At 42.2% G+C, this 25,159-nt stretch overlaps 1 protein-coding gene across 1 annotated transcript in view; it reads right to left on the reverse strand.

The window, feature by feature from the left end:
- Positions 1-25,159, reverse strand: part of TMEM135 (transmembrane protein 135) — a 120,474-nt gene that overhangs the window by 3,471 nt on the left and 91,844 nt on the right. The window contains exons 7-10 of the mRNA XM_053456562.1: positions 9,312-9,353; positions 5,594-5,731; positions 2,180-2,249; positions 494-661 (exon numbers count right to left, since the gene is read on the reverse strand). Coding sequence (XP_053312537.1) covers positions 494-661; positions 2,180-2,249; positions 5,594-5,731; positions 9,312-9,353 — 418 coding nt within the window. The remainder of the gene's footprint in view (positions 1-493; positions 662-2,179; positions 2,250-5,593; positions 5,732-9,311; positions 9,354-25,159) is intronic.

The following is a 25,159-nucleotide window of genomic DNA, read 5'->3' on the forward strand; positions in this document are numbered from 1 at the left end:
TTTACATGTTATCCTTTTATCTCCTGATTTTATCTCCTGAAAATGCATTATAAAACCACTGGAATTATATCATTTATGGTCCCTTTAAGTAAATTACTGTTACACGGCAATAACACAACTCTACATCTACAGAGTTCTGGATTATTTTATTGTCAGGTTTGTGTTAGAAGTCCTCCCGGGCACGGGACCTTAGTGTACCGAATATCTCCTGCTCCATAGCTATTAAATCTGAAACAGGCGGCTCGTTTTTTGAATTACAAAGCTGTCTCATGCTTTCCGAGATAAAGTTATTTACTGTGATCCGGGATTACAACAGATGTTCCTGGATTTTAACGCAGAAGAACACACTGGAGGCAACAGAAGGTAAAAGATTTATCATGCCGGATATGATACATTTTATCTTTCAGGTCGACAATTATTGCATTATATATACACACACACACACACATACACACGCACACATCCACACACACACATCCACATACTTACTTACCTTATAAATACTGACAAACGATCCCAGGAAAGCGCCCAGCTGAAAGTTTTCTTTGTTGTAGAACAGAGACAGCAGACGGGAGGGTTTTGTAAACAGGTGTCTGAAGGTAGACGGAACGCGAAGGCAGCACTGGATCAGGTACCCGACGCTGAACATTCTGATGAAACCCTGAGAAGAAGAAGAACAAATGAGGTCATAGAGGACCGCGTCACTAATTCAAATCTACCGTTTCTGGGCAATTTCAGCCTAGAATATTATAAGAGCGGTTCTGTAACCGCTGGATATAATCGGCTTTGGCTCCGCGAGTTTGGAAGATCTTCAAATCGTTATTGTTTAGAAGAACCATCTCCGCTCACACAATCACACTAAAAACGTAGCTCCCCGCTATACCGTCCGGAATCGAAGATTAAGGTTTGAGCCTTAACATCAGGAATAACGGGCAGACTAGACAGGGGCCGGATAATACAAGCATTATAGACTGCATGTGGTGTGAGAAGAAGCTCTCCGTGGCATTTAAGCAGCACACATAGACCAACATACCGGTCTGAGTATGAGGAAAAAAGCCACGAGCAAAAACGGCAACATTAATACCTTAAATTATACCAAAGATGATCAGTACCATGGATTTATGCATTAAAAAAACAGATGCTGTGGATTTATCATGAATACACGAACCAGAAATTCCAATCAGACGCTTTCAATATAACAGACATTAATATCAGTCCTGGAATTAGAATTATTCCATTCAAACGCTCTGCAATAACGTATTTAAAAGGAATTTTTGTTGGAAACGTTTTAGTTGCGCCATTATGCTCTAGCGTTCAGGGGTTTATTAACTAAACTGGGAGATTGTTGGACTGTTCCATAACCAAGACGGCTATCAAGCCTAAGAAAGCAAGAGGCTTCCCAAAACCAGAGGAAAAGATGATTTAGGATAGAAGGTCGTCCTTCTGTATGTTGGTGTAGAGGTCAAAGAAGAAACTCCAAGAACTGGAGTTCTGGCACGTAATTTCCCTCTAAACGATCATCGCTAACATAAAATACAGCCTGCTGCAACAATGTCTCGGGTAATTGGGAAAGAGAGGGGAACTGGATGGGCTAAACTCGTGATTTTGGGTCTAGAATTATGTTCTAGATCCGTTGCGTTCTATGTTTTGCTCCTGATTTTTGCTATCTGATTTTTTATATTTTAATTCCGCAAATGATTTATTTTTTTTATAGGATCCGTTCGTAACTCCCTCGTCTACAAGGTTCCTTTTTCCACCCCGGTACGTTCCGTACAAGGCTCGGTGTACAGACAATGAACTTTCCCCCTCTGTCGGCGAGGTCTCGGCAGGGATGAGCCAGAATACATTTATTTATGAAATATAGACCGTAACGAGTACTTTCAACAGCGCAAGTAACATGATTAAAACAGCCAATCTGATTGATTCAACGTCCAATCCCAATTATTACCCAAATTATTCACGTTCTTGGAACAGGTTGTTGGCTTAGGAACCGGGAGACAACATAAAAGCGAAGATACATCACTCATAGCTTATTTTATTCCATTTTTTTTTCCTAAATATTTTATGGCATGGGTCTTCAAAGCTACGTCCCAGCCACCCTTGGCGTGTTTCTCGGCTCATCTGGTTATGATTTGATTCTGTCCTTTAACCCTTGCATGCCTGGACATCGTCGACGTACCTTGATGCAGTAGGAAATGCAGTTGTCTTCGTAATGCTTGCAGCATCTGTGCCGGGGTCCGTGCTTGCATCTGGAGAAAGAAACGCTCCATGTTATGGCAAAAAGTATAAGACCTGGACACATTTTGGAGATCCTACCCGTTTAAAGCACGTAAAATTCCGGATATTAGAACATCTAACACTACTACGCACAATTTCACATGGGTGCGAATACCGAATGACTTCTTGGTGGGTAATCAAAGTAAATGCGAGGATAGGAGGAGACCGAGGACTGGTCAGGGTCTGAGTCTTTACAGCAGGGAACACTGACAGACCAGACGGGGGCCGGATGGTTCATAATCGCTAAATGCAAAGTAAATGCTGACGGGCGCCGTAAATGTAAAACAGCAGGAACGTCCCTGTTGGGAATAGAATAGGAAATCTGGTTGTGGATAACGTGCTGATGCTTCAGGTGGTTTCAGAACAGAGGAGAGGCAGCCCAGCGCTTGGACGGAGTAGAGATAGATGGGTACACGAGTCCTGTATACAGTCTCTGCCCCATGTGCCGGGAAGTGTAGGGCATGGGGGGGGACCCAACGTGGGTTATGGCAGCTAAATGCCCATCCGGCACACCGGGGAAGTTACTGTCATGTAAAATATGGCTATTTATGAACCTCAGGAATGGGAATAAACTGATAGCCAAGGGAAAGCACTTGTAAGATGTGTCTACACAGATCTGGCTCCAGTTCCTCAGATGGTGCTCCTAATCGGAGCTTTGGTCCAAGAACTAAACCCAGTAGCCACCCAACAAGCAAATATCATGAAAGCCTATAGATCAGAGCGCTTGGACCAATGACAGAGAAACCTATTGTCTGTTTTCCCTCATGTCATTGTGTTTGGTAAATACATTTTTTTTTATTTAGTTAAAAATAAAGTTACCAGTGGTGAGTAGAGTGATGGCTGGAGCCAGTCGCTGTGAATGCTTCAGGTAATTAGTAGTAAAGTTAATTAAATGATAATATAAAATGTGGGTAGAGGCATGCATTAATAAAATGAGCAGGGCTAACGCAGGCTCTAATGAGCCCGGTACCAGAAGGTGAATGGCAGTTAATGCAAAAAAGATGGAAACTCAGGGCTAAAAGGAAGCATGGCAAGGTTCCACGGGACTGGAACTTGCGCCAAGAGTTGCCGGCTTGTAGAAAGTCATTTTTAGGATCAGGCTTGCATTATTTGCCTTTGGGAGAAGCTGCAGCTCATCGCCTCATCTATGGTCCAATGCCTCCGATACGGTTTAACGCCACTGAGTACACAGAATACCAGTCCGCTATCACATACATTACAGGGCATATTAGCTGGAGTGTCACTTTAAGCTATTCTGTATCGCTAGAATTCCATTCGCTTTCTTATTGTACTAGAAATATATATATTGTATTACGGTAATTTCCTATTCACAGCAGCTCCTGTTATTACAGATCCCATCCTCGTCAGCGCTACTCGATTAATTAGAACAAATATTTGCAGACGGCGTTCTGCTGTCAAACAGGAATTAGACGCACGTTTCTCGCGAGTTATAATCGTTCTAAAAAACAAATTATCGCATTCTGAGCAGAGATAAAGACTAATATTCTTGGCTCGAAAAGCACCATAAACGAACAGCCAAATATTTGCAGTTAAATATGATAAAATCCTACATTACCGCGATGCCAAATTTCTTCAGGGCATTCAAGCGTTTAAAGTTAAATGCCGGAGACAGAAATCAGAGCGAACGGCAGCTGGAGACATGTAAAAATGTAAAAGCGAATGAAACTGCCAACAAAGCGGGGGTATAATCCAGATAGAGATACGTCAGTGTTACAGCATTACCCCAGGCACAAAGTCACCCAGATCCAGTCTCAAAAACTTTACTGAGAGGGTGGTAGGTATGTGGAATAGCCTCCCAGCAGAAGTGGTAGAGGGTAATACAGTGAGGGAATTTTAACATGCATAGGATTGGCGTATGGCTCCTGAATCTAAGATGAGTCCAACGACCAATTACAGTTTGTATATGAAGAGTACGGGCAGACTAGGTGGTCCGCATGGTTCTTGTTTGCGGTCAGATCATAAAACGTCTGTGATAGGCAGGGTTTGTGTGGGATTCTGGGTAGATCATTGGCAGGGTACAAGCAGAGCGTAGGGGAGAGTTGACCCCGGCATCGGTGAGGATTCAGGGATGAATTAGTGTTGGCCGGAAGATCCCTCAAAGGTGCTCCCGGGGAGCAGGTTTCATATCCCAGTGCTATGCACAGGGCGGCCACTAGGGGGAGCAAGAGAGCGACTGCGATTCGGGCGACAGGGGGACCATGTCTTTGCATCCCATAGCTGGACTCTTTAGGCTGTATCAGAGGGCAAAAGGCTTCTGCCCAGGTAGGAAAGGCTTAGGGCAGAGTCCTGCTTGAGAGGAGATAGGGGTGATTTTGGTTCTGTTACGGGATTCTGCGCACACCACCGACTCCGGAAAAGATACACCGCATCCCAAAATCTTACTTTCGGAACAGGTTCCTGCAGCTTAAAGTATCAATTCTTCTTCTATTGGTTCAGAGCGGATTTTTTGTAAATATTTAGGGGTTTAAGTGCGGGTTGCGTAACACTTCGTAACACTTCGGATTAGAGGGGTGGCATTCAGATGTTTTCTATAGGCTTTCTAACGGCATGATTGATGGATTTTGGATTTCTATCTAAAAGGTGAAGTCAAAGCCTTTTTTTTTCATTACACCCGGAGCCGCACACAAGAACTTGTTTTACTTCTCGCTCGTTATCTCACAGCCAGCTTCTCTCAATCGGATTGATTTACAGATTGTTCATCTGTCAGCAAATTAATACTTGTGTAGTTTGGCCAGGTTCCCCAGCCCGCGGTGCAGAGGATTGCTTTTCAAACTATGCCGGCATTATAATAATAATAATAATAAGCAAACAGCCCGGAATTCCCCGTTTTTTGGTTGCGTTTTCATATCTGGGTTCCAGACCACACAACGCTGACTGCTTTATGGGAACGCTTATCTAGAACGTTCCCATAAACCTTACTTAATGACAAGCCTTGGGGACGAGCATTATATAGTTTACCCCAATGCAGTAAGATAAACCCTTCATAGTTTTTTTTTTTCCTGGAAAACTAATAAAAACTATATATTTTCTAGTGCAAAAGTGCTCTTATCACTATAGCAACCAAAAAAAAAATAATCTTGCTGAATGGACCATGATATTGGTTGCTTTGGCGATAATACGCATTTTGCAATAGAAAACATATAGTATATAATAAAAAAGTTCACACTCTCTCTACGCTCTCTTTTTTCTCTCTCTCCGCTCTTTTTTTCTCTCTCTCCGCTCTTTTTTTCTCTTCTCTCTACTTTCTCCCCCAAAAAGAAAAGAAATTAGGAAACGACCCCACGCTTAAACTTACAGGGCATCCATGAGCTTCTTTGTCAGTGAGATGATATTCCTTCGGCTCGAGCCATCCTTGTGTTTCTTGACGGCATTGGTGTAGACGGTCTCGGGCGCGAGAGAATGCGCCGGGATCTCTTCCTTGCCCACGATGAGTCTGATTGAAAGAATAAAACAGACATTGGGCATTTCCCCGGGAAACATGCTATTTACACACATCCGTCAAAAATAAATAAATACCCGAGGAACACTCAGGGCAGGTGGAGTGACTTTCACACGCTGTATTATTTCAAGCTTATATGTAACAAAATCCTTATATTGTATTAGATAATAAACTCTTGGATGTTATTTAAAATACCCTGGGCCGGAATAATAACATTTTGTAGCATTTATATGATTCCGTTAGATTGGCTGCCATTTCTTGGGCCGTTGGGAGTATCGGCAGCGTAGTTCTAGGCTATAACGATACACATATGGTTGGAAAGACGCTCGGTATTCACGGTTGATACAATTTCATTCCGGATCCCAAAAGGTTTATCCGTCAGGGTTCTCGTTCCCACGCAGACTGCAGATATTGCTGTGTTTTCTCTCTTTCTTCCTGTACATATCGGAAGGTCCTATGAGCGTCCGGATCATGCGTGTTTCTCCTACAGGTGATGACGGTCATTGAGTATGACCCCATATATCCGATGCAAGTCAAACCCTACCAAGCGTTATAATAAATCCATGAAACGTAAAAATGAGCTTCGAGGACTCTACAGGTAACGTAAAAACGCATTCGGATTTTAAGGAGGAAAATGCCGTTTCTCTCTTCTTTCTTTTTTTTTCATCTTAATCATTGTTTGGACTTTTTCTATAGGTCATAGATTCTTATCACACACACTAAACGCCCCGTATTAGTGAAAATACCTCCTAACCTCTCCTCTCTTTATCTCACCCCATTCCAACCAAAAGAAGACCGTACTTGGACTCGACCAACCATGCAGAACGATCTTTGTTGTAAAGCTCTCTTCTCAAATCATCCATTGTAGGAACAGAGTTCTTCAGAGCAGCTTTTCATAATCTAAACCACATAAAATGATGTTCTTCCATAATGACTCAATCCTATTCTACGCCGCCATGCTGCTCTTCAAACATTCTTCTCCCCTCCACCAGTCGCTAATATACGCCGATGCGTCTGCATCCAACCACCAGAAACAGAGACCTATCCTATCCTCCACTGGCCTATTCACTAAAGGGAGAGTTACGGTTTTAACTCCTTGACCTCACTATACACGATGAAGGTCCAAGCCCAGCGAGCTTCTTCTGAAGGAAGAACTTGGCCTGTCCTTTATAATGCATAGATAAATCAGCGAGAGTCCATCAAAGTCTCCTCACACATTGAATTATACATTACACAGGGCCAGCTCAGGGTTGGCCCTTCATTATGAGAGACAACTCTCCTCACAACTGTCCATTTAGTGAATAAGCCTCTTTCCATGCTAAGCTCTGGCCGCTCCATTGGAGTAGATTCACATTTTGACTTAATCCGTATCGATGTACAAATTGTCCAATATGTGAAACACTTTGTCAATATCGCTCTGCGTTTCCCGAGGTGTCCAGCTGCAGCGTAACGGCTTCAAGCTGTGCCGACATCATAAACCCCGTCCATCTGGATTATGAATATTTAAAGGAGTCACGTAAAAGTATATGGCGAACACATGTTCTCCGGCCTGCACACGCGGTGCTTTCGTCGGCATGCAGTTATTAATCATGTTCATGCCCCGAAGTCATGTATTCTTGTTAGGTTACCGTTCTCCCGCTAATTTAACATCTGGGACACGTCTACCCGGCGAGAGAGAGCGCGGCGGGGAGCGCGTGGCGTCACGGACAAGGCAAGCCACCGTTTTTTTTTCACAAGTTCCGGATGTACGGCTTATTTTAGGGTTCTAGAACAGAATCACTTCCCTATGTGTTTGGTACCCCAAAACGGGCATGAAAGAGATGTAATTAGAATCCATATAATGAACTTCATTTATACGGCTAAGTTTACCAAGTTCCACTGAAATGGTAATAATTGTTGAGGCTCGGGGGGGGAAAGTCTACCCAAGATGCACCCCAACATCTGCCATATTGGCCGGTCTCCTTTAAAGGGGACACTCCGGTCACTTTAATCCATAGGATAGCTCGGTGGGCTAATGAGACCTCCTCATGCCCATGTACAGAAAGCGCTCCTTTTGAGGTCAATGGATTTGCACTTAAACGGGGTCACAGAGGGTGCATTCTGCTGCAGCTCTGGAGCTGCAACTTCCCCTAAAAAGGAAGTGATTCTATTTATTTATTCTTTTACAAGCTAAAAAAAAAAGTGCTTTAACGTGTATTATTTTTTGGGTGATGCTGCATGGGACACCGGAGTCTCCCTTTAAAAAAAATAAAAACATAAAATAATAATAATAATAATAAAATATATATATAAATGGGGTAAATAATGTACATTATTAACCAAAAAAATGCTTAGCCTCTGCTGTAGGTTTTTGAATAATTTCCCATTTTGTGGTGATGACAACTTGTTTGCCGCTTTTCTTCCAAAGCCATTATTTTCTTTTAATTGCAAGGATAATAAATTGCTGGTTTCCGAACATCCTTCTAATACCGTAATGCTTGTCTTGGAACAGCCCCAAGAAGGTGACACTCCATGCGTCTGCCCACACGGAGACCCGCCGCCAACGAGCCAGAATCTCGATTCATTATTATAACCGCGGCGGCGTAAATCACGCTGACAGAGCGGAGCTGAGAAGTTGTGCGTTAGCGCATTGTGTAAACATACGCCGCGGCTCGCTTCCAATCCTGAAATGAATGAGCGCTGCCAGGATCCTGCCATTCCTGACACTAAGTAAGATTAAATCGCTCCCCCACATCGGGGCAGGAGAGACGCGGAGAGCGCCTGGGGTGTGCGGATTATCCCCGGGAAGAAATCAAATCCTTTGCTTTGGAGATCAACTTGTACTACTCTGCTTCTTCTGTTACCGATATCAACCCCCCCGGCAGCCGGGGGCGAGACTCGGCGTTCAAAGGGGAGCCGTCACCCTTAGACTCTGACCTTAATCAGTCGTTGGCCTCGTCTTAGATTCAGGAGCCGTATGCCCGTCCCGCGCATGTTTAAACCCCCCTTGCTGTAGTAGCCCTTACGGCATATTTAGTTTAATATGGGCATTACTTATGGAAGTTGAGATCCGTGGCAAAAGGTGGCATTAATTAACTAACTGCTTGTGTTCCTACCACCTCCCTACAAAGGCGGCCAGGACAAATCAGCTGCCAGCTGTAAGGAGAGCGGGGAGGAATAATTGAGATGGCTGCTTCCACGGTATACATATACACAGATGCCTCGGGTGCTTACCGGGCATCTGAAAGTAAAATGAAGACTTAAAGACATAGACAATAGTTTAAAACTAGAGTGTCACGTAAGTAAGATTTACGTTACAGAGAGGGTGGTAGATTGGTGGAACAGCCTTCCAGCAGCGGTAGAGGCGAATACAGTGAGGAAATTTAAACATGCATAGGATAGGCAAACGGCTCCTGAATCCAAGAAAAAACCCCGAGGACTGATTAAGGTCGGAGTGTTTAGATCAGGATAAATAGCTGGGGCCGGATGGTTCTTGTCTGTCTTAGTGTAAAAATCCCTGTTTAAGGTAAACCTGCAGCAGGCTTGTGTCGCTTTAAGGAAGTTTTACAAAAATAGATGGACATTTTTAACTTACTTAATTGCTGAAAAGGCAAATCCTTGGAGGCCATCTTTGCACCTGTAGGAAGAAACAGGCAATTGTTAAATAGCGATAGAACATACCGACATCCGGCAGTTAAGGAGTTACGCTTCTTTAAGGACGCTTACAACATAGCACATTAACCCCTTTCCTCCCATATTCCTTTAGCTCCCCTTCCCTAGTCCCTCTCCTGCGATGCTTACACTAGTGCGGCTCCTCCATCTCTTACACCGGCACTTTTACCTATTGTGTAATAAACCCTAAATCCCTCTAGACTGTAAGCTCTTTGAGCCGGACCCTCCTCACCTGTTGTCTCTGTAAGCCAATATGTTACATACTACTTGTTATGTCCTGTCTACACATTGTACGGCGCTACGGAATTTGATGGTGCTATATAAATCAATAAATAATAATAATTAGGGGATGGTATTTTCCACAGGCGCACAATCCCAATACTAAGTGAATGTGGCTATAATAAATCAGGTAGGGATAATAACACTCTGTGATCACCAAGACTGGAGGGTATTTAACATGCTGGGTAAATGCCAGAGAGACGAAGAGCTGAACTGGCCCCGGGTAATGCATTGTTATACATGACTCCTTATCATACTGCCTGTGATAAACAATGGAAAGGCTCAGTTTTAATCATCCAGCTGGACCCTCTACCTAATTGAAGTCAATGGAGGAACGGACTTCATTAGCACTGCCATAAAGCATCAGCTCAGTGTGGTGTTAGAAGAGGAAATATCACATGACTGCCAACAATGGCGGCTCCAGGTCTACAGATAAAGGAGTTTATTGAAACAATAAGAGATAAAACCAGCTGACATTACTGTGTACAGCGCTTGGGGTTATATTACTGTATACAGCACTGGGGGTTATATTACTGTATACAGCGCTGGGGGGTATATTACTGTATACAGCGCTGGGGGGTTATTACTGTATACAGCGCTGGGGGGTTATATTACTGTATACAGCGCTGGGGGGTTATTACTGTATACAGTTCTGGGGGGGCTATATTACTGCATACAGCTCTGGGGGGTTCCTAGTCTGTTTAATAGATAAGACAACAAATAGTTAATCCTGTGGCGTAGTTCTAATCTTTATTTCATTGGAAGTTAAAGGGAAATAGTGTTAAAGGTGGTTTACGAGGTGAATAGAATGTAAGAGAATATATATGCGTAATATAGCCGAGCGTTCCCTTTACATTTTCATGGGGTCCCTATTGCAAATGCACAGGGGGGATTCTGCATAAACCCCCATATATGCATTTAACCCTTTCCCTGCCCCCCCCCAGCAACTTTACGTGTTCGGCCAAAACACTCAAAAAATACAAGGTCTTCAAAATCGGGTGGCGTCAGGCAACTCATTGCGTTTTTGGCATAGTGCTCTGTCTGAGGCTCATGGGAGTTGTAGTTGAATAAGCAGGTGAAGAGAGTTATTGGTTACCATCTGAAACGATACACCCCCCCCCCTGATATTGTCACGTCGACCCCCCCGCCCCTCGAGGATAGGGATAGAAGGCGTCGTTTTGGATTTCTGCAGCTTTCCGGTGATTCTCACAGCGGAGGGATTAGACGAGCAGAGCAGGTGTGGAGGACGCAGGTTTGGACGAGGCAGACAATAAAAAGGTAGAAAGAGATGGTTTCCGGTTACAAGAGATTCGCTTCCCCGGGTAACAAAATCTGTCCTCCTTCTAAGCTCGTAAAGTGCACGAGGTTCATCTTACTGCGTCCTTCAAACCAAAGCATCCATCGTATTATTATAGAAAACATCTACAATCACCAAAGTGTTCTTTCTTTAGGACAATGGCTGCATTTTATACAGCGAGCCCTTCCTGCTATCAGTAAAGAAGTTTCAATATTACACGGAAACGGGATGGAAAAGGGCAGATGAGCCCACCATGCCAATACTGAATAGAGGCTGTGCCGACATGTCACAGTCCTCCATGGTGTCGGTTGGGGAGATCAGTGATCAAACTTTTAACCATCTCATACAGCGGTTGCAGTAGAGGGGGCTGCAGCCTCCCTACAACACACTGTATGCTTCGCACACGTACAAATACAATCAGCAAGGATCTGTGGGCCCTGCAGCTTCAGGGGGAGGAAAATATATGAGGAACGTGGATACATCGCTACGGGATCCGCCTGGCGCTATATAAATAAATGTAATGTACTACCGTGTTTCCCCGATAGTAAGACACCCCCGATAGTAAGACGTATCGGGGGTTTCAGAGGGGTCGGCTAATATAAGCCGTACCCCGAAAGTAAGACATATGTCTTACTTTCGGGGAAACACGGGGGATTTGCCGGGTCCGCCACTCTAAGGGGCCGGGAAGTCCCCACCAAGGCCGGCCTTACGTGTCTGCGGCCGCACAGGATTTAAATTAAAACATCGGGGTTTTTTTTTAACTTTATTTAACATCCTCCATGTTAAATAAAGTTTTTTTAACTTTATTTAACATGGAGGATGTTAAATAAAGTTGAAAAAAACCCCCGATGTTTTTATTTAAACCCTGTGCGGCCGCAGACCCCTAAGGCCGGCCCCTTAGAGCAGGGCCGACCTTTGGGGTGTGCGACCGCACAGGGCGCCACACTCCAGGGGGTGCCAACCTGCGGCACCCGGCACCCCTCCAGAGACGGACAGTAATGTCCGCCGCTGGAGGAGCAGGCTCGCAAGGGAGCGGTATCGGAGGTCTTTAACAGACCTCCGGCTCCCTTGAGTGATTTTAAGCCGGGTTCAACCCGGCTTAAAATCACTCAAGGGAGCCGGAGGTCTGTTAATGACCTCCGATACCGCTCCCTTGTGATCTGCGCGGCAACAGCTGTTGTGCGCCGGGGTTTCTTGTCAGATCCCGGCGCACAACACTGAAGCCGCGCCCACCGCTGTCCGTGCCCTCTGAACCAGGAAGAAGACAGAACTGAAGAAGAGGAGCGAAGAGGAGGAAAAGAAGCTGAAAGAAGAAAGGAAAGGTAGGAAAGCATTAAGTGAGAGTGGATTGGTGTATATGTGTGTGTGGATTGGTGTATATGTGTGTGGATTGGTGTATATGTGTGTGGATTGGTATATGTGTGTGGATTAGTGTATATGTGTGTGGATTTGTGTATACGTGTGTGGATTTGTGTATATGTGTGTGGATTGGTATACGTGTGGATTGGTAGGTGTGTTGATTGGTAAGTGTGTGAGAGTGATGGGTGTTATGCTGTACCATTTCCAATGTCTTTTTCATGATCTAATTATGCTCTAAAAGTACATCATAACTCCCATCACTCTCAATTTTTTCCCAATATAAGACATACCCCGAAAGTAAGACATAGTGGGGCTTTTAGGGATAAAAAGAAAGTAAGACACTGTCTTACTTTCGGGGAAACACGGTATATGTTGGATGGCTGCTATAGTTATATGTACTTACCTAAATTCACCAGTAGATGTCCCCACACACACACACAAACATCTATTTATGTATATTTTAACATATATTTACTGCGTGTATATATCTATATATCTATATATATATATATATATATATATATAATGAATCCCTCCTGATCTTACCCTCTTACCCTTAACCTAAAACTACCCTTTAAATAGTCACTTAAAAACAAGATCTTTGAAACAACTGCAACCATAATTTAATCTCTAGAAGTATATCTATTCCTACCTCTAAAAAATATATATCTGACTCTAAATTCTGATAGGTAGTTGCATTAAATGATATAATTCCATTAATGTATATTCAAAGGATTATCTGCATTCATATTTCTATGTTTAGAACAGTAGTATGAAAGTTTGTGGGTTTATATGGTGTATGAACTCGGGCGTCACAGACCCAATGTATATAACTGCCACTAAACATCCATTATTAACATGTTTACCAGCATCAAAGTTGCTTTTAATAAATAACTCCCTGTTACTTCAGAACAGTAAATCATGACAGTATTCTAAGTGATACAGATCATCTCACAAGGGACCTGGGTGCCCATAGGGCTTACACTCCAATTTCAGCGCTCCACTCTCTGGGAGACCATCAAACAGCTGGCATATAATGCAAAACTAGAATTTACTGTTCTTCATACCATACTATTTCCATCCCAACATCAAGGAAAAGGGTTCCTTACAGTAAGAGCAGTAAAGATGTGGAGTTCACTCCCCACAGACAACGTGCTACGAATTCGATAAACGCCTTTAAACATGGGCTCGAGACTTTTTATAGCAAGGAAGAATATACGGGGATAGAATGGGTTAAAAGGACAGGATCCGCTATAGGTTGTCGATCCAGCGAGATATTAGATGGTATTTTGGGGCCACGAAGGAATTCTTCCACTTTTTTGAAGCACAATTGGAAATCGCTTGCCTTCTTCTGGATCAGCTGCGAGGTAGGACTTGGGGGACACGTCTTTCTTCCACCTAAATTACTATGTTACTTTGTATCAACAACATAGCTCAATTTAACCCCTTCAAGACCGGGACGTACCTGGTACTTCCTGGTCAAAGGTCAGCGCCAGACCGGGATGAACCAGGTACAGTCCCCAGCGATCCGTGGCAGCCACTCCCCCTCAATTCCGTTCACGTGATCAATTTGAAGCGAATCACGAGCACGGAATTAAAATTTTTTTTAAAACTGCGGTCTTCAACTGAAGACGCAGTACAGAAACGCCGGTTCTGAAGGGGTTAAAGGAACAATGATCATGTTTACTGTGCCAGTCTCCCTACACTATGCAGAGTATTTCTATGTGAAGCACTCTGCAAGGCGACTTGGCTCCCCTCGTTCAGGTTGATGGCATATTTGGCCTACGGAGGAGTCTTACTCATATACATTTTACACGTCGCAGACTTGTGCTTGTAAAGTGAAGTATAAACTCACAGTAAGTAATCATTTACAGGAACTCTTTACATCTTTCGGGAGGCAACATCCAAAAAACGGCCAAAGTGGTCACCCTAGTGCCATTCCAGTAGGGTTCCATTCGAGAAGTAAGTGAGAGTGAATGAACGCGAGGGTGCGTTCAGCAGACTGAGTGGTATGGCCGTGCCAACTAGGAGGTGGGCAGCAGCAGCGAAGCCCACTCGTTTCACTTAATCACAGGCAGGAGTGAGGGGAAACATGGCTGTCCTTCTGAGCTCCAATTACTGCTGAATGCTCTGAAGAGAAGGGTTGAGGTAGTTCAGAAGCGAAACCCAGGAGGGAAGGAAACCCGACACTTACATTCTGGAGAGGTACATGTAGTCGCTCCCCTTATACCAATCGCATACCCCGGAGCGGGATTATTCCTCCTCAAACACGTTAGGATCGCGGACTCTTTTCGCAGCATTAACCAATACCATAAGTTCAATAAATTCCTCATCCGCGTGTTTAGCATATAATGACTTCAAGCTGCTGAAAGTATGTATATGTATGCTGATTATACAATGGCCGCTTTTGTTTTATTGCTTAGGTTTAACTAATTTTAAACGTACGAGGGGGGGGGGTATTTTTGTTCCGAAAACCAAATTCAGGTGCCACAGCCCTTCATTCACTTTCATCGCCATGAATGACCGTGGAGCTTATTCATACAGAGCGGTTCTTGGTACAAGGATTTAAATGTAACGCAATTGCTACGAGAATTGCCTTGGTTTCCATGGTGACTGCTCCATATCTACAACTTTTCCCCCCCAGAATCGCTCTTTATAAATAACGGCCCGATATTTTGAAGTTTTACCCCAAAATCCTGTTATTTCTGACAAGTAAGTAAGTAAAGATGTGTAATTATTTTCCGAAATAAAAGAAAAATAGTCCAATAGATGTTTTCACAAAATACATATATTTTTTTTAAATAATCAGTTTTTCTTCCAGTGAATATCCGTTACTTAACCCCTTAATGACAAAGCCCGTACATGTACAGGCTCAAAATGCATTGTTTTCAATGGGTTTAGGGACCGCCCAGAGTGCTTAAGGGGTTAAGTGTCACAGGTTGGAGCACACAGTCTGATGGTCATGAGCGCCACGACTCCATGTCTGCCACCATCAAATGGCCAAAGGAGGACGCTGCTGCGTTACACAGTGACTACATTTATAAGATCATTACGTCATAGTTATTAAGATTTTAAATATTTTTTCCTTTTCTTATGTATAAATAAGTATGGAAGTATGTGACTCGGTCTAATAGGAGTCATACTTAAGCTTGCGAGCCGGGCTCTCTCCACCTAATGTATGGGTTTGTCTTAGTCTGTCAATTCTCGTCTTGTCAGACCCCTTGAATATATGTATTGTATTAAGCGCTGCGTAAACTGCTGGCGCTATATAAATATAAAGATAATAATAATAATACTTGACAGTCGGAGGTTGTGTGGTCTTGAATTGGAAGCAGGAGAACGATCAGGGCTGAGATGTTTCCCCGTCCGCGTGATGACATATTAAGACGTTACGACTGAAGCCTGGGTCTGCGACTACACAGAAGCCCCATAAATCATACGTTCGGAGCCTGGAAATTTGACACTGTAAAGGACTTAATTAGTACAGACAATTACACCGCATGCTGCTGCCAGATGAAAACACAAGCGTACAACACACAACATAGCAGACAGAAAAACACGGCAAGGGGGACGGCGGCCGTCAGCAGTGTCTGGGACGGGATAAACCGTGTACAGACAGACAACAATACACAGTGGGTTTTATATATATATATATATATATATATATATATATATATATATATACACACACATATATATATATATATATACACACACATATATATATATATACACACACATATATATATATATACATACACATATATATATATATACACACACATATATATATATATACACACACATATATATATATATACACACACATATATATATATATACATACACATATATATATATATATATACATACATATCATCCAAAGTTATTGTATAAAGAAATACAATTTCCTATAATTAAATAAAATGTGTGATGTGGGCCCTTGATTCCCTAAATGACTGCCCCAGCCACCTGTGGAACTTGGACAGAGCTCATCTCAATAATGGGTTCAGGGCTGTTTTCGGGGAGAACTAAAAGCTCGGTCCTCAATAGATTTCCTACCTTAGAGCTGGTAGAACGTGGGAGGAATAAATGAACCGAGCGGCTCTTATCTGCTGTCGGCCCGTCTTCTATAACCCTATAGAATAACGTAACGTACATATAGGAATTTTACTCGAATAAGTTTGGGAAAATGCGTTTTCTTCTTCTGTCTACATTCGCCTTTATAACTAAAGCGACATCCGGGGTGGGCTGTCCTGCCGTGTCATTTCACGCCATATATAATGGTTAGGACCGGCCTTTCTGTGTTCTGCGTACGTTAAGATGTTCCGTATAAATACGGCGGATGTGTTAATTGAAGAGAAGGTCACCGGCAAGACTAACGGTCTGTTGGCTGCGATTAGGGAGGCTTGTATTCGTAACTCGTCAGCAGACAGGTCTAAATATAACCGCCTCTGCCTTGCGGCCGCTCATCACCCGCGTGTGAAGGTTAGCAGTGGTGTGGCGACTGTCAGTAGTGAAGTGTTTTGACACTAGTGATAACCGTACGGCTGATGCTTAGCGTCTCTCGCACGCCCTCTAAATCATCTGGTTAGCCGCTCGCTTCGCCCCGGCTGACAGCGGCACTTCGCGGCACATTGACACGGATTTCTCAGAGGAAGATGGGGCACTTGAGGCTCTTCTGCCATAAGCGTCCGGCTCAAGTACCCGAGTAGGCATGGGGAGTGTGTGTGGGGGGGTTATTCTATACGGACATTACTGGAATAGAAGATAAAGGCAACAAACTCAGACGGTAACTCTTCACAATAGTGTTCAGTCACTAAGGAGGGAGTTGGCAGGAAGGCTGCAGTTTCATCTCCCTGACTTCACTTTGCATTACAATAAGGTCAACCCGCGCAAGCTTCTGCTCCAAGTCCAGCTCGGATGGCCCCGTATAAAGCATGTTTAAGTGAGATTTCTTAAAGATCACCTCATCGACTGAACCCTACGTTATAACGCATAGTGAATCCAGTGAGATGAAACTGCAACTCTCCTGCAAACTGAAAATTGTGAAAATGTTTTTTTTTCTTCTCATTTTGTTTCTTTTCTAGCTTTTTAACTTACGATGAAACTCAATAAATTCACGCTATTGTCCCATAACATTTGCTTGTTCATTTCAAACACCACCATGGCCCACCATGGAGGAGAGACCCGCTATTAATTCCTTTCATTTTGTTTTGCTTTCTGTACATTTTACGGATTAAACCGTTCCATGGATAATTTGTTCTTTCCATTTTTGCCATTATGTAAATCATTATGCTTTTTTTTGTGGAAGGTCAATTATCTTTTGAGAACAGTTCCGACATATCTCGTCGTCGCTGCGGAGACTTCTCGACCGAGGCTAGGTTGGTAACATCTGTCGCTTATCCCTGGGATTGGAAGGAACAAGGAAGTGATTCATAAGATAATGTTGTACTGTAATAAATCACATATCTGGAGATGAATGGAGGTCTTTTTACCCAGGGCCACTCGGGGCTTCGAGTCAAACCGAGAAACAAATGGGAGTCAGGAAACAGGACATTCTTCTGGTGACAGATGTCATAGTTACCAACGGGGACAATTGAATTAACGATACTAATTGACAAGCCATGAATCTATTTAGAAACTGCAGCGTTTCGGGTGCTAAGGGGGCAGGCGTATTTATCATACTCGAATTCCAAAAAGTGCTTTTGTGACGGGAACCCATGCCAGGAAAGGAGAGAGATTAATTTGGGGCCAATCATTGACAAACACATCCATGCATTTAAGATACCGGGAAGAGATGCATGTGCATACATTGCCAGAAGGTTTCAAGGGATCTACAGCTTATGTTAAAGTTCCCAAAACCTTTTAAGCCTAATATTTTAAGGGGTACTTCAGGAATTATATGCACTAACATACTATATGTCATGGGCAAGAATCCCCCAATATGGATTTGCCCCGTTCCTCACCCCCAGGGTATTTTCTGTGCAGCCAGACGCATCTCCTGCCACGTGACATAACCACCACCAACCAGCCTGCTGAACGCAGGTCTCCTAAGACCTCTCTGTCGGTATTAATGGGAGGGCTTTCCTGGTTTAAGCAGCCAATCAGTGCTAAGAATTGTCTGATCACAGAGCTGTAGCTTCTCCCTATAACGTCATTTTTTAAATTAATTTAATATGCATTCTTCTTCGGTGACACTGCTTGGGACATTAAATTGCCCCTTGAATCACATGACGTAGCACTTGGCACCTATGGGAGAATAGTTATCAGCATGTATGCCGAATGACTTTATAGAAACTGAAAACGGGTCTCCCACTATTACATAATTATTTTTTACGTGGCTTTTATGATGTATGTTTTAATACATCGTTTTTTGGTTTCCACGATTTTTTCTACTTTTTAGCTTTTTTTTAATCAAATGCAAGCAGAAAAACCCCTACAATACTATGAATTAAAAGAACCAAAATCATATTTACTTGTCTTAACCCATTCTCCAGATTTTGAGTCATTATACCTCTTAGAACCCACTGTTCATTTCCTTCTGTTTAGCTTAGTGGCTAACATCATAATGAATGTATTACATCATAATTAATTACGTCATAATTAAAACAGCTTAACATCGTAACAGCGTTTTTAGGACGTGTCATGTTACGTGTTGAATTTTAATTTCCGTAGCGAAAAAAAAAATGCCCTGAAAAATTACTGGCCGATCATAGAAAAATAAGAGTAATACTTTGGAGGAAATTGACAGAACCACCAAGAAAGAGAAACAATGAAGCATTTCATTTCTCAGTGATACGTGTTAGAGCAAGAAGTATTACTAAATGGATTAAGCTCGTTCCGGCAAAAAATGGCATAGAAAGCAAAACACGTCAAGGGACGGTGAGCACAAAAAGCAGACCTGCTGATTTCCTGCCGAGAGTGACAATTATTCAGTCGAGCCGGCCAAGGTGCGGAAAGAGAAAGGTGTTCTCCCAGGACTAGCAAAACACGACGTGCCGATGGTAATTTCGCAAGACAATAGGGTGCGATGCGATGTTTAGTCTCGTGGAATGCTGCCTGTCAAGTGAGATAATGCAAAGCAGGAAGGGCGCACAGATAGGAGCGGACAAAAAACAGCTCCAGCTAGACTCGCTGCCATCTCAAAGATACGTCCAAGTGGCAGATTGACACTTTGAGAGCCTTTAGACTGAATGAGCTGAACGTTCAATGAATGCAGACAACGCATATACGGCAGGCTGAACCGGAGCAGCTGACGCTCTAGGCTACAACGCAGGCAAAACGCGTCCCCGTGTTCCTATCACCTAACAATCAGAGCAGCCCTTAAGCAAACAATATTATAAAATAGTCCCTTACGCATCATCTCCAAAACCCGGTGTCATTAAAAAGTAAAGCTTTTATCAATGAATTTACTAACAGCTACTGTTAAGCAGTGGCCCCCCGGAGCGTCAAGGTAAAATAACTCTGTAAGAGAGAGACCTCTGTGCATGCGTGTTCTATTTATCTTTCTTTTTGAGATGCTGTTACAAAAGACAGAGGGTTAAACCGTGAAGACAGGTGTGTTCTCTGTCCGAGATCGAGGGACGGGTCTTCCAAGTAGGTTGTTGCATAGAGGAGTCCCTCGATCCTTCAGCTGAACAGCCACATACTGACTTATCTTGAAGTCTACGTCTTCAGATGATGCTACCATCGAAGAAGAAAGAAGAGCGGCCACCACAGCAGAGCGAAAGTGTTTGTGCTTTTATAGTCAACGCAGTTGGATTCCTCATCACAAGAGTTGAGATACCCAGCAGCTGGAGGCACATCCACCATGTATCTATTTAATTTCCTAGTGTTCTCCTTCTCACCCTTACAAAGTCTGCCTGAACCAATCAACACGAACCAGCGCTGCTCCCATCCAACGGACATTCGCTGCATTTTAATACATTGCTTATTTTAATCTATAGATACGCCATCATTGGCAGAGGTTAGTCAAGAATTTAAACAGGCATGGGGTAAGTAATGGTCTAAGACGAGTCCAAGGACCGGTCAAGGTCTGAGTCCTTACAGCAGACTTGATGGGACCAAAGGCTTCAATCTTCTACGTTTCTACAGAACTGTGAGATTTGGGAAAATTGAAAGATCCGCCATAATGGTGATTTAGTTGTAGCCACATACTATTTTCATGGGTATTTAAGGAGAAACGTGGCCACGTGCTTTGAATACGACATCAGCAGCACTTCATTCACTGGATTTCCACTACAATCCCCGCCAATGTTTACACGTCTAGCTGGGAGCTCGTCTGTTTAATCTTTTCCCGCAGGCTATAATATTATTACAGTCAATAATTCTGTCTGTAAAGAAAGCCTTTATTTTTTTTTCTTTTCCTTTTTTTTGGGAACTTTAAACATTAGAAAATTAAAAACTGAAATGGAATCACAGCTACGCTGATCTCTTCTCAATCGTCCGTGGAAAAAACCCTGGAATTCTATAAACTTTTTTTTTTAAAACAAACGAAAAAAAAAAAATCTTTCCTGCTGCTGCATTTCATAACACCGGATATTTTAATCTTTTGAAAAGTTCTAAACTTTGCGCCAAGAGAAAATTTCTACGATATGCTATGTTTTCAGAGCTTAAAGTTAATTAACTTTTGCAGTCGATTTAATACGAAAGAAGTAGGAGGATGATCTAAACTATTCGAAATATTTAATAGAAAAATATAAGGAATTCAATATGTTCCAATTTTATATATAATATATATATATAAAATGAATAATATATATAAATATATATATAAAAAAATATGGAATTTAATATATTCCAATTTTATATTTATAAATATATATATATATATATATATATATATAAAAATAAAAAAATATATAGAATTTAATATGTTCCAATTATATATTATATATATATATATATATATATATATACTAGAAAAATATATAACACTGCAATATGAATCAATAAATAATAATAGTAAATACAGATTCCGACAAAGTATAGCGAAAGTTTAACCCTGTTGGACGTAATTAAATAACGTATCAATATTTAAAGCATGTAAACGGGCAGAAATACGTTTGTTTTGTTTGACATCAATGATAATGAAAGTGAAGTGTAAAAATGAATTATTCATAGTTTTAGGAAAAATTATTTACCTATAGGGTTCAAGAGATATTTCAAGCGGCAGAAAATCATAAAAATATTATATGGGGCCAGGGTCGGACTGGCCATCTGGATCACCGGTGCTATGGCGTCTAGCCACCCACTGTATATGTCTGGCCACACGCTGGCAGCCTTCAAGAGCCGGGACCCACTTATTATTCCCAGTCTGGGCCCAAAGTGGAGTTCTCCAAAATGCTATTTTTTCTCTAGGTTAAAAGACACTTGCAGCGAGGAACGGCACCAAATGCTTAGGAAGACACTGATCGTCCGCGTCCGCTTCCTCTATACCTCAGCGCAACTTGTTATGCTGTCGGGTTTAAAGGGATTAGGACTGGGTGCACGCAATGTGCATATGATCCGTTACTATACACATCTGTTACATGTAGCCTGTCAGTAATAACAAAAAACGGCATAGACATTAAAGCCTTGATTCTGCGCAGACACACTGCTTTAGTTAAAACACGTGCATGTATCATTCATTTGTTTAGACGATGAGGCCGCACAACAGAGTTCAGAGCGGGACCCGCAATTAGAATCATCGTAAAGAATAGAGATACAGAGAGTGGTAACAGAGGCAAGACTAACCACTTTCAGCCCAATAGTGGGGTTTATTCGCTAAAGAGGGAGTTTTTAGGACAGCTACACATTTCTAGGTCCACATTTAACTATTCATTATGGTGGGCCAGCCCCAGTGTGCTACTGTAAAAAGAAAATGCTTGGTTGGCGCCTTTATAATGTATATTTTAATGGGTGAGAATTCTTGAAAGTCACTTAATTGATTGGACTATACATTATGCAGGGCTAGCATAACACACAAGTTACTACTGTAACCCTAATTCATTCCTTTCATATCGCGTCTGTATTATTGCAGCTCATTACTAAGTATCCTTCTTCTCTTCTTTCATCGCTCCAGTCCATTCTAGAACCTCCGCCAGATTCATCTTCTTATCCCATTGCTTTTCATCTGCCGCCCCACCGTACCAATCCCTCTACTGGTTGCCCATAGCTTCCAGTATTAAATGCAAACCTTCCACTGTGCCCCCTAGATCTCTGAATAGTCTCCCCATCACCCTCTTGGCTCTGCCGGCCACTTGCATCTCTTTTCTCTCATTATCCTTTCTTCCCACTTGTGTCTCCAGTGTTGTTCCGCCAGCCGCTCCCCTACTTATTCTAACTGCAAATACTCACTAAAAACCCAGAGAAGCTTACAATCCATCCTCCTAACACCCCACAACTTACATCACGGCAAGAAACCCCCTGTCCTTCATCGAGATCTCCACTCGACCTCTGAAAGATGCTTTTATCTCTAGAATGTAATGGCCCCGCGTCTCTTCCTCCTGATAACCATCGCCTTGTTTTCCATATTATGAACATGGCTACAATAACATTCCAAGTTGCCTGTAGTTCTGTTGAATATAATAAAGTGGTACTTAAGTTGTGATGTGCGTAGATAAGAGCTCTTCCTATCTATAATTATACCTAAGCCCCGATCTCAGCACAAGCGAGTTCCAGACAGGTGCTTGACACAGTTTCCATATCTTCTGTGCTCAGACGTTTAAACTTTGCTTTAACTTAACCGGTAACTGCAGGAGGAAAATAACTTTTGGTTAAAACCTGACATATGAGATATGTGATATCTCTCAGTATGCCCTTTAACCCTGGCACCCCCCCCCCCCGGAGCTACGTGTATATATATATATATATATATATATATATATATATATATATATATATATATGTGTATATATATATATATATATATATATATATATATATATATATATATATATATAAACATATATATATGTTGATTTGGTGGTAGCAGTGGGATACGTCCTCCCTGTGCAGGCCAGTTTCCTTAATGAATTCCCTTGGATTTGATTTATTTATTGTTTTTACAAAAGGAGGAGTTGGCAGGAGAGTGGCAGTTTCATGTCACTGAATTAAATTTACATTATGAAGGGCAAACCTCAGCGAGCTACGGCTTCAAGAAAACATTTGCCCCCCCGCTGGCCGTCCCCGGACTACAGGTATTCGACCTACTGTTAACTCTTCGGCAAATGAAAGGGGCATTTCTGTTTCTGTAGTGTAATGGGGCTGCCCATCGCCTGCAGACTGTTCATGTTTGCATTTATTGGGCCCACACAGAAAAAGATGTACTGTTATGTACGTTCAGGACCTCAGAAGTCTCTTCTTCAGATGGAGCACCGAGCTAAATTATCTGAGGTCCCGAAGCTATGCTGGCCCAGAAAAAAGTATCAAGTTCAACCTTTATTATTATACAGTTTGTCGGCGACCGACACTGGGTGGGGATCAAATTCAGTATCACCTTCCAGACGCGTCTTAATTTCCCAGGTCGACCAGATTTTTGCTGTTCTTGGCACTTTCTTTGTAATCCAATTTCCCATTTTGAAGGCGAAGGGGTGTTGTATCCCGACATCGAGTTCCTGTCGAGATGACAGCTCCATCCATCCTGCTCCGAGTAACATCTGCCCCAAACCTCTGCAGGCTCAAGACATACGATCCATGTCATGACTCGGGGCAGACAGACTCAGATGAGTGCCGAAGCCGACTCTCAAGTACTCCATCATGTCAAATTACAAATGACAAATCCCTGCTTTACCGCACAGGTCCATATCCTTCAAGGCAACGCAACTATCTGAAGATAAGCAGACGGGGCAGAAAGCGAGGAAGCAGGAAATATTCTAAATATTGTTGACGTAGGAGGAAGGAAGGGTGCGCTCCACATACCTACTGTCCGTGTGATAAGCCGTATTAATGAAGACATGATACTAATCTTTGGATATATCAGGAGCCCCTAGGTGCAAACTGTGCTGGTAGAGCATTGACAGGTAGACCGAGTCTGGGTGTGGGGTGGGGTGGTCAGTCCAAGTTAAAGCCAACACAAAATATATCAATATGCCTATGTCCCAATACGGCCAGTTCTACCGTTCCTCAAACTCTACTGGTTCCTTTTCCATTGACCCCATTTGATTTGTCAGGTTCCTCAAAAGTCAAGGTGGCCCCTCAAACAGGTCTCCTAAATCCTCCATTAATTGTCTTCAATAATGGTAGCCTTTATAGCCATTGCCTCCCGCAATTATATATACCTATTTTACCTCTAATAAGTCAGTGTGGTTAATGTTCACTTGCCTTCTGCTGATTCCACTTCCCAATATTCTTTCTTATAGTCTGATATTTCACAAATCCTTTTGAGATCTGGGGGTGGCTCTTCGATACATTTTTAAACATTAACAAAACTATATATATATATATATATATATATATATATATATATATATATAAATAAAATAATAATTACGTTACAGAGCAAGCTTGTGTAAGTATGATACAATGGTTTCATTGTATCAGTAGAGACAGGATACAGATATATCTTTAAGTTCTAAAGGTGTTTGTTATAAATAAAAAAAATGTTAGAATTTTTGTTTCTATAATTGTCATGTGTAAAGAATAATAAAAATGTAAATATTAAACATTAAACTATTCTAAAAGTACAATACAAGGATAGAAAGTCTAAAGCATACTCCTGTGTTATAAAATTTAAAGACGACGGTATATAAATCACATTATTAAACCTAAAACTAAAAAAAATGTACTGTGATGCAAGTCAAAGTCACAAACAAAAAATAAATAAGATATATAGATATACTGTATATTCTCAT

Source organism: Spea bombifrons, chromosome 2 (assembly GCF_027358695.1).
Source record: "Spea bombifrons isolate aSpeBom1 chromosome 2, aSpeBom1.2.pri, whole genome shotgun sequence".
Taxonomy (NCBI): Eukaryota; Metazoa; Chordata; class Amphibia; order Anura; family Pelobatidae; genus Spea; species Spea bombifrons.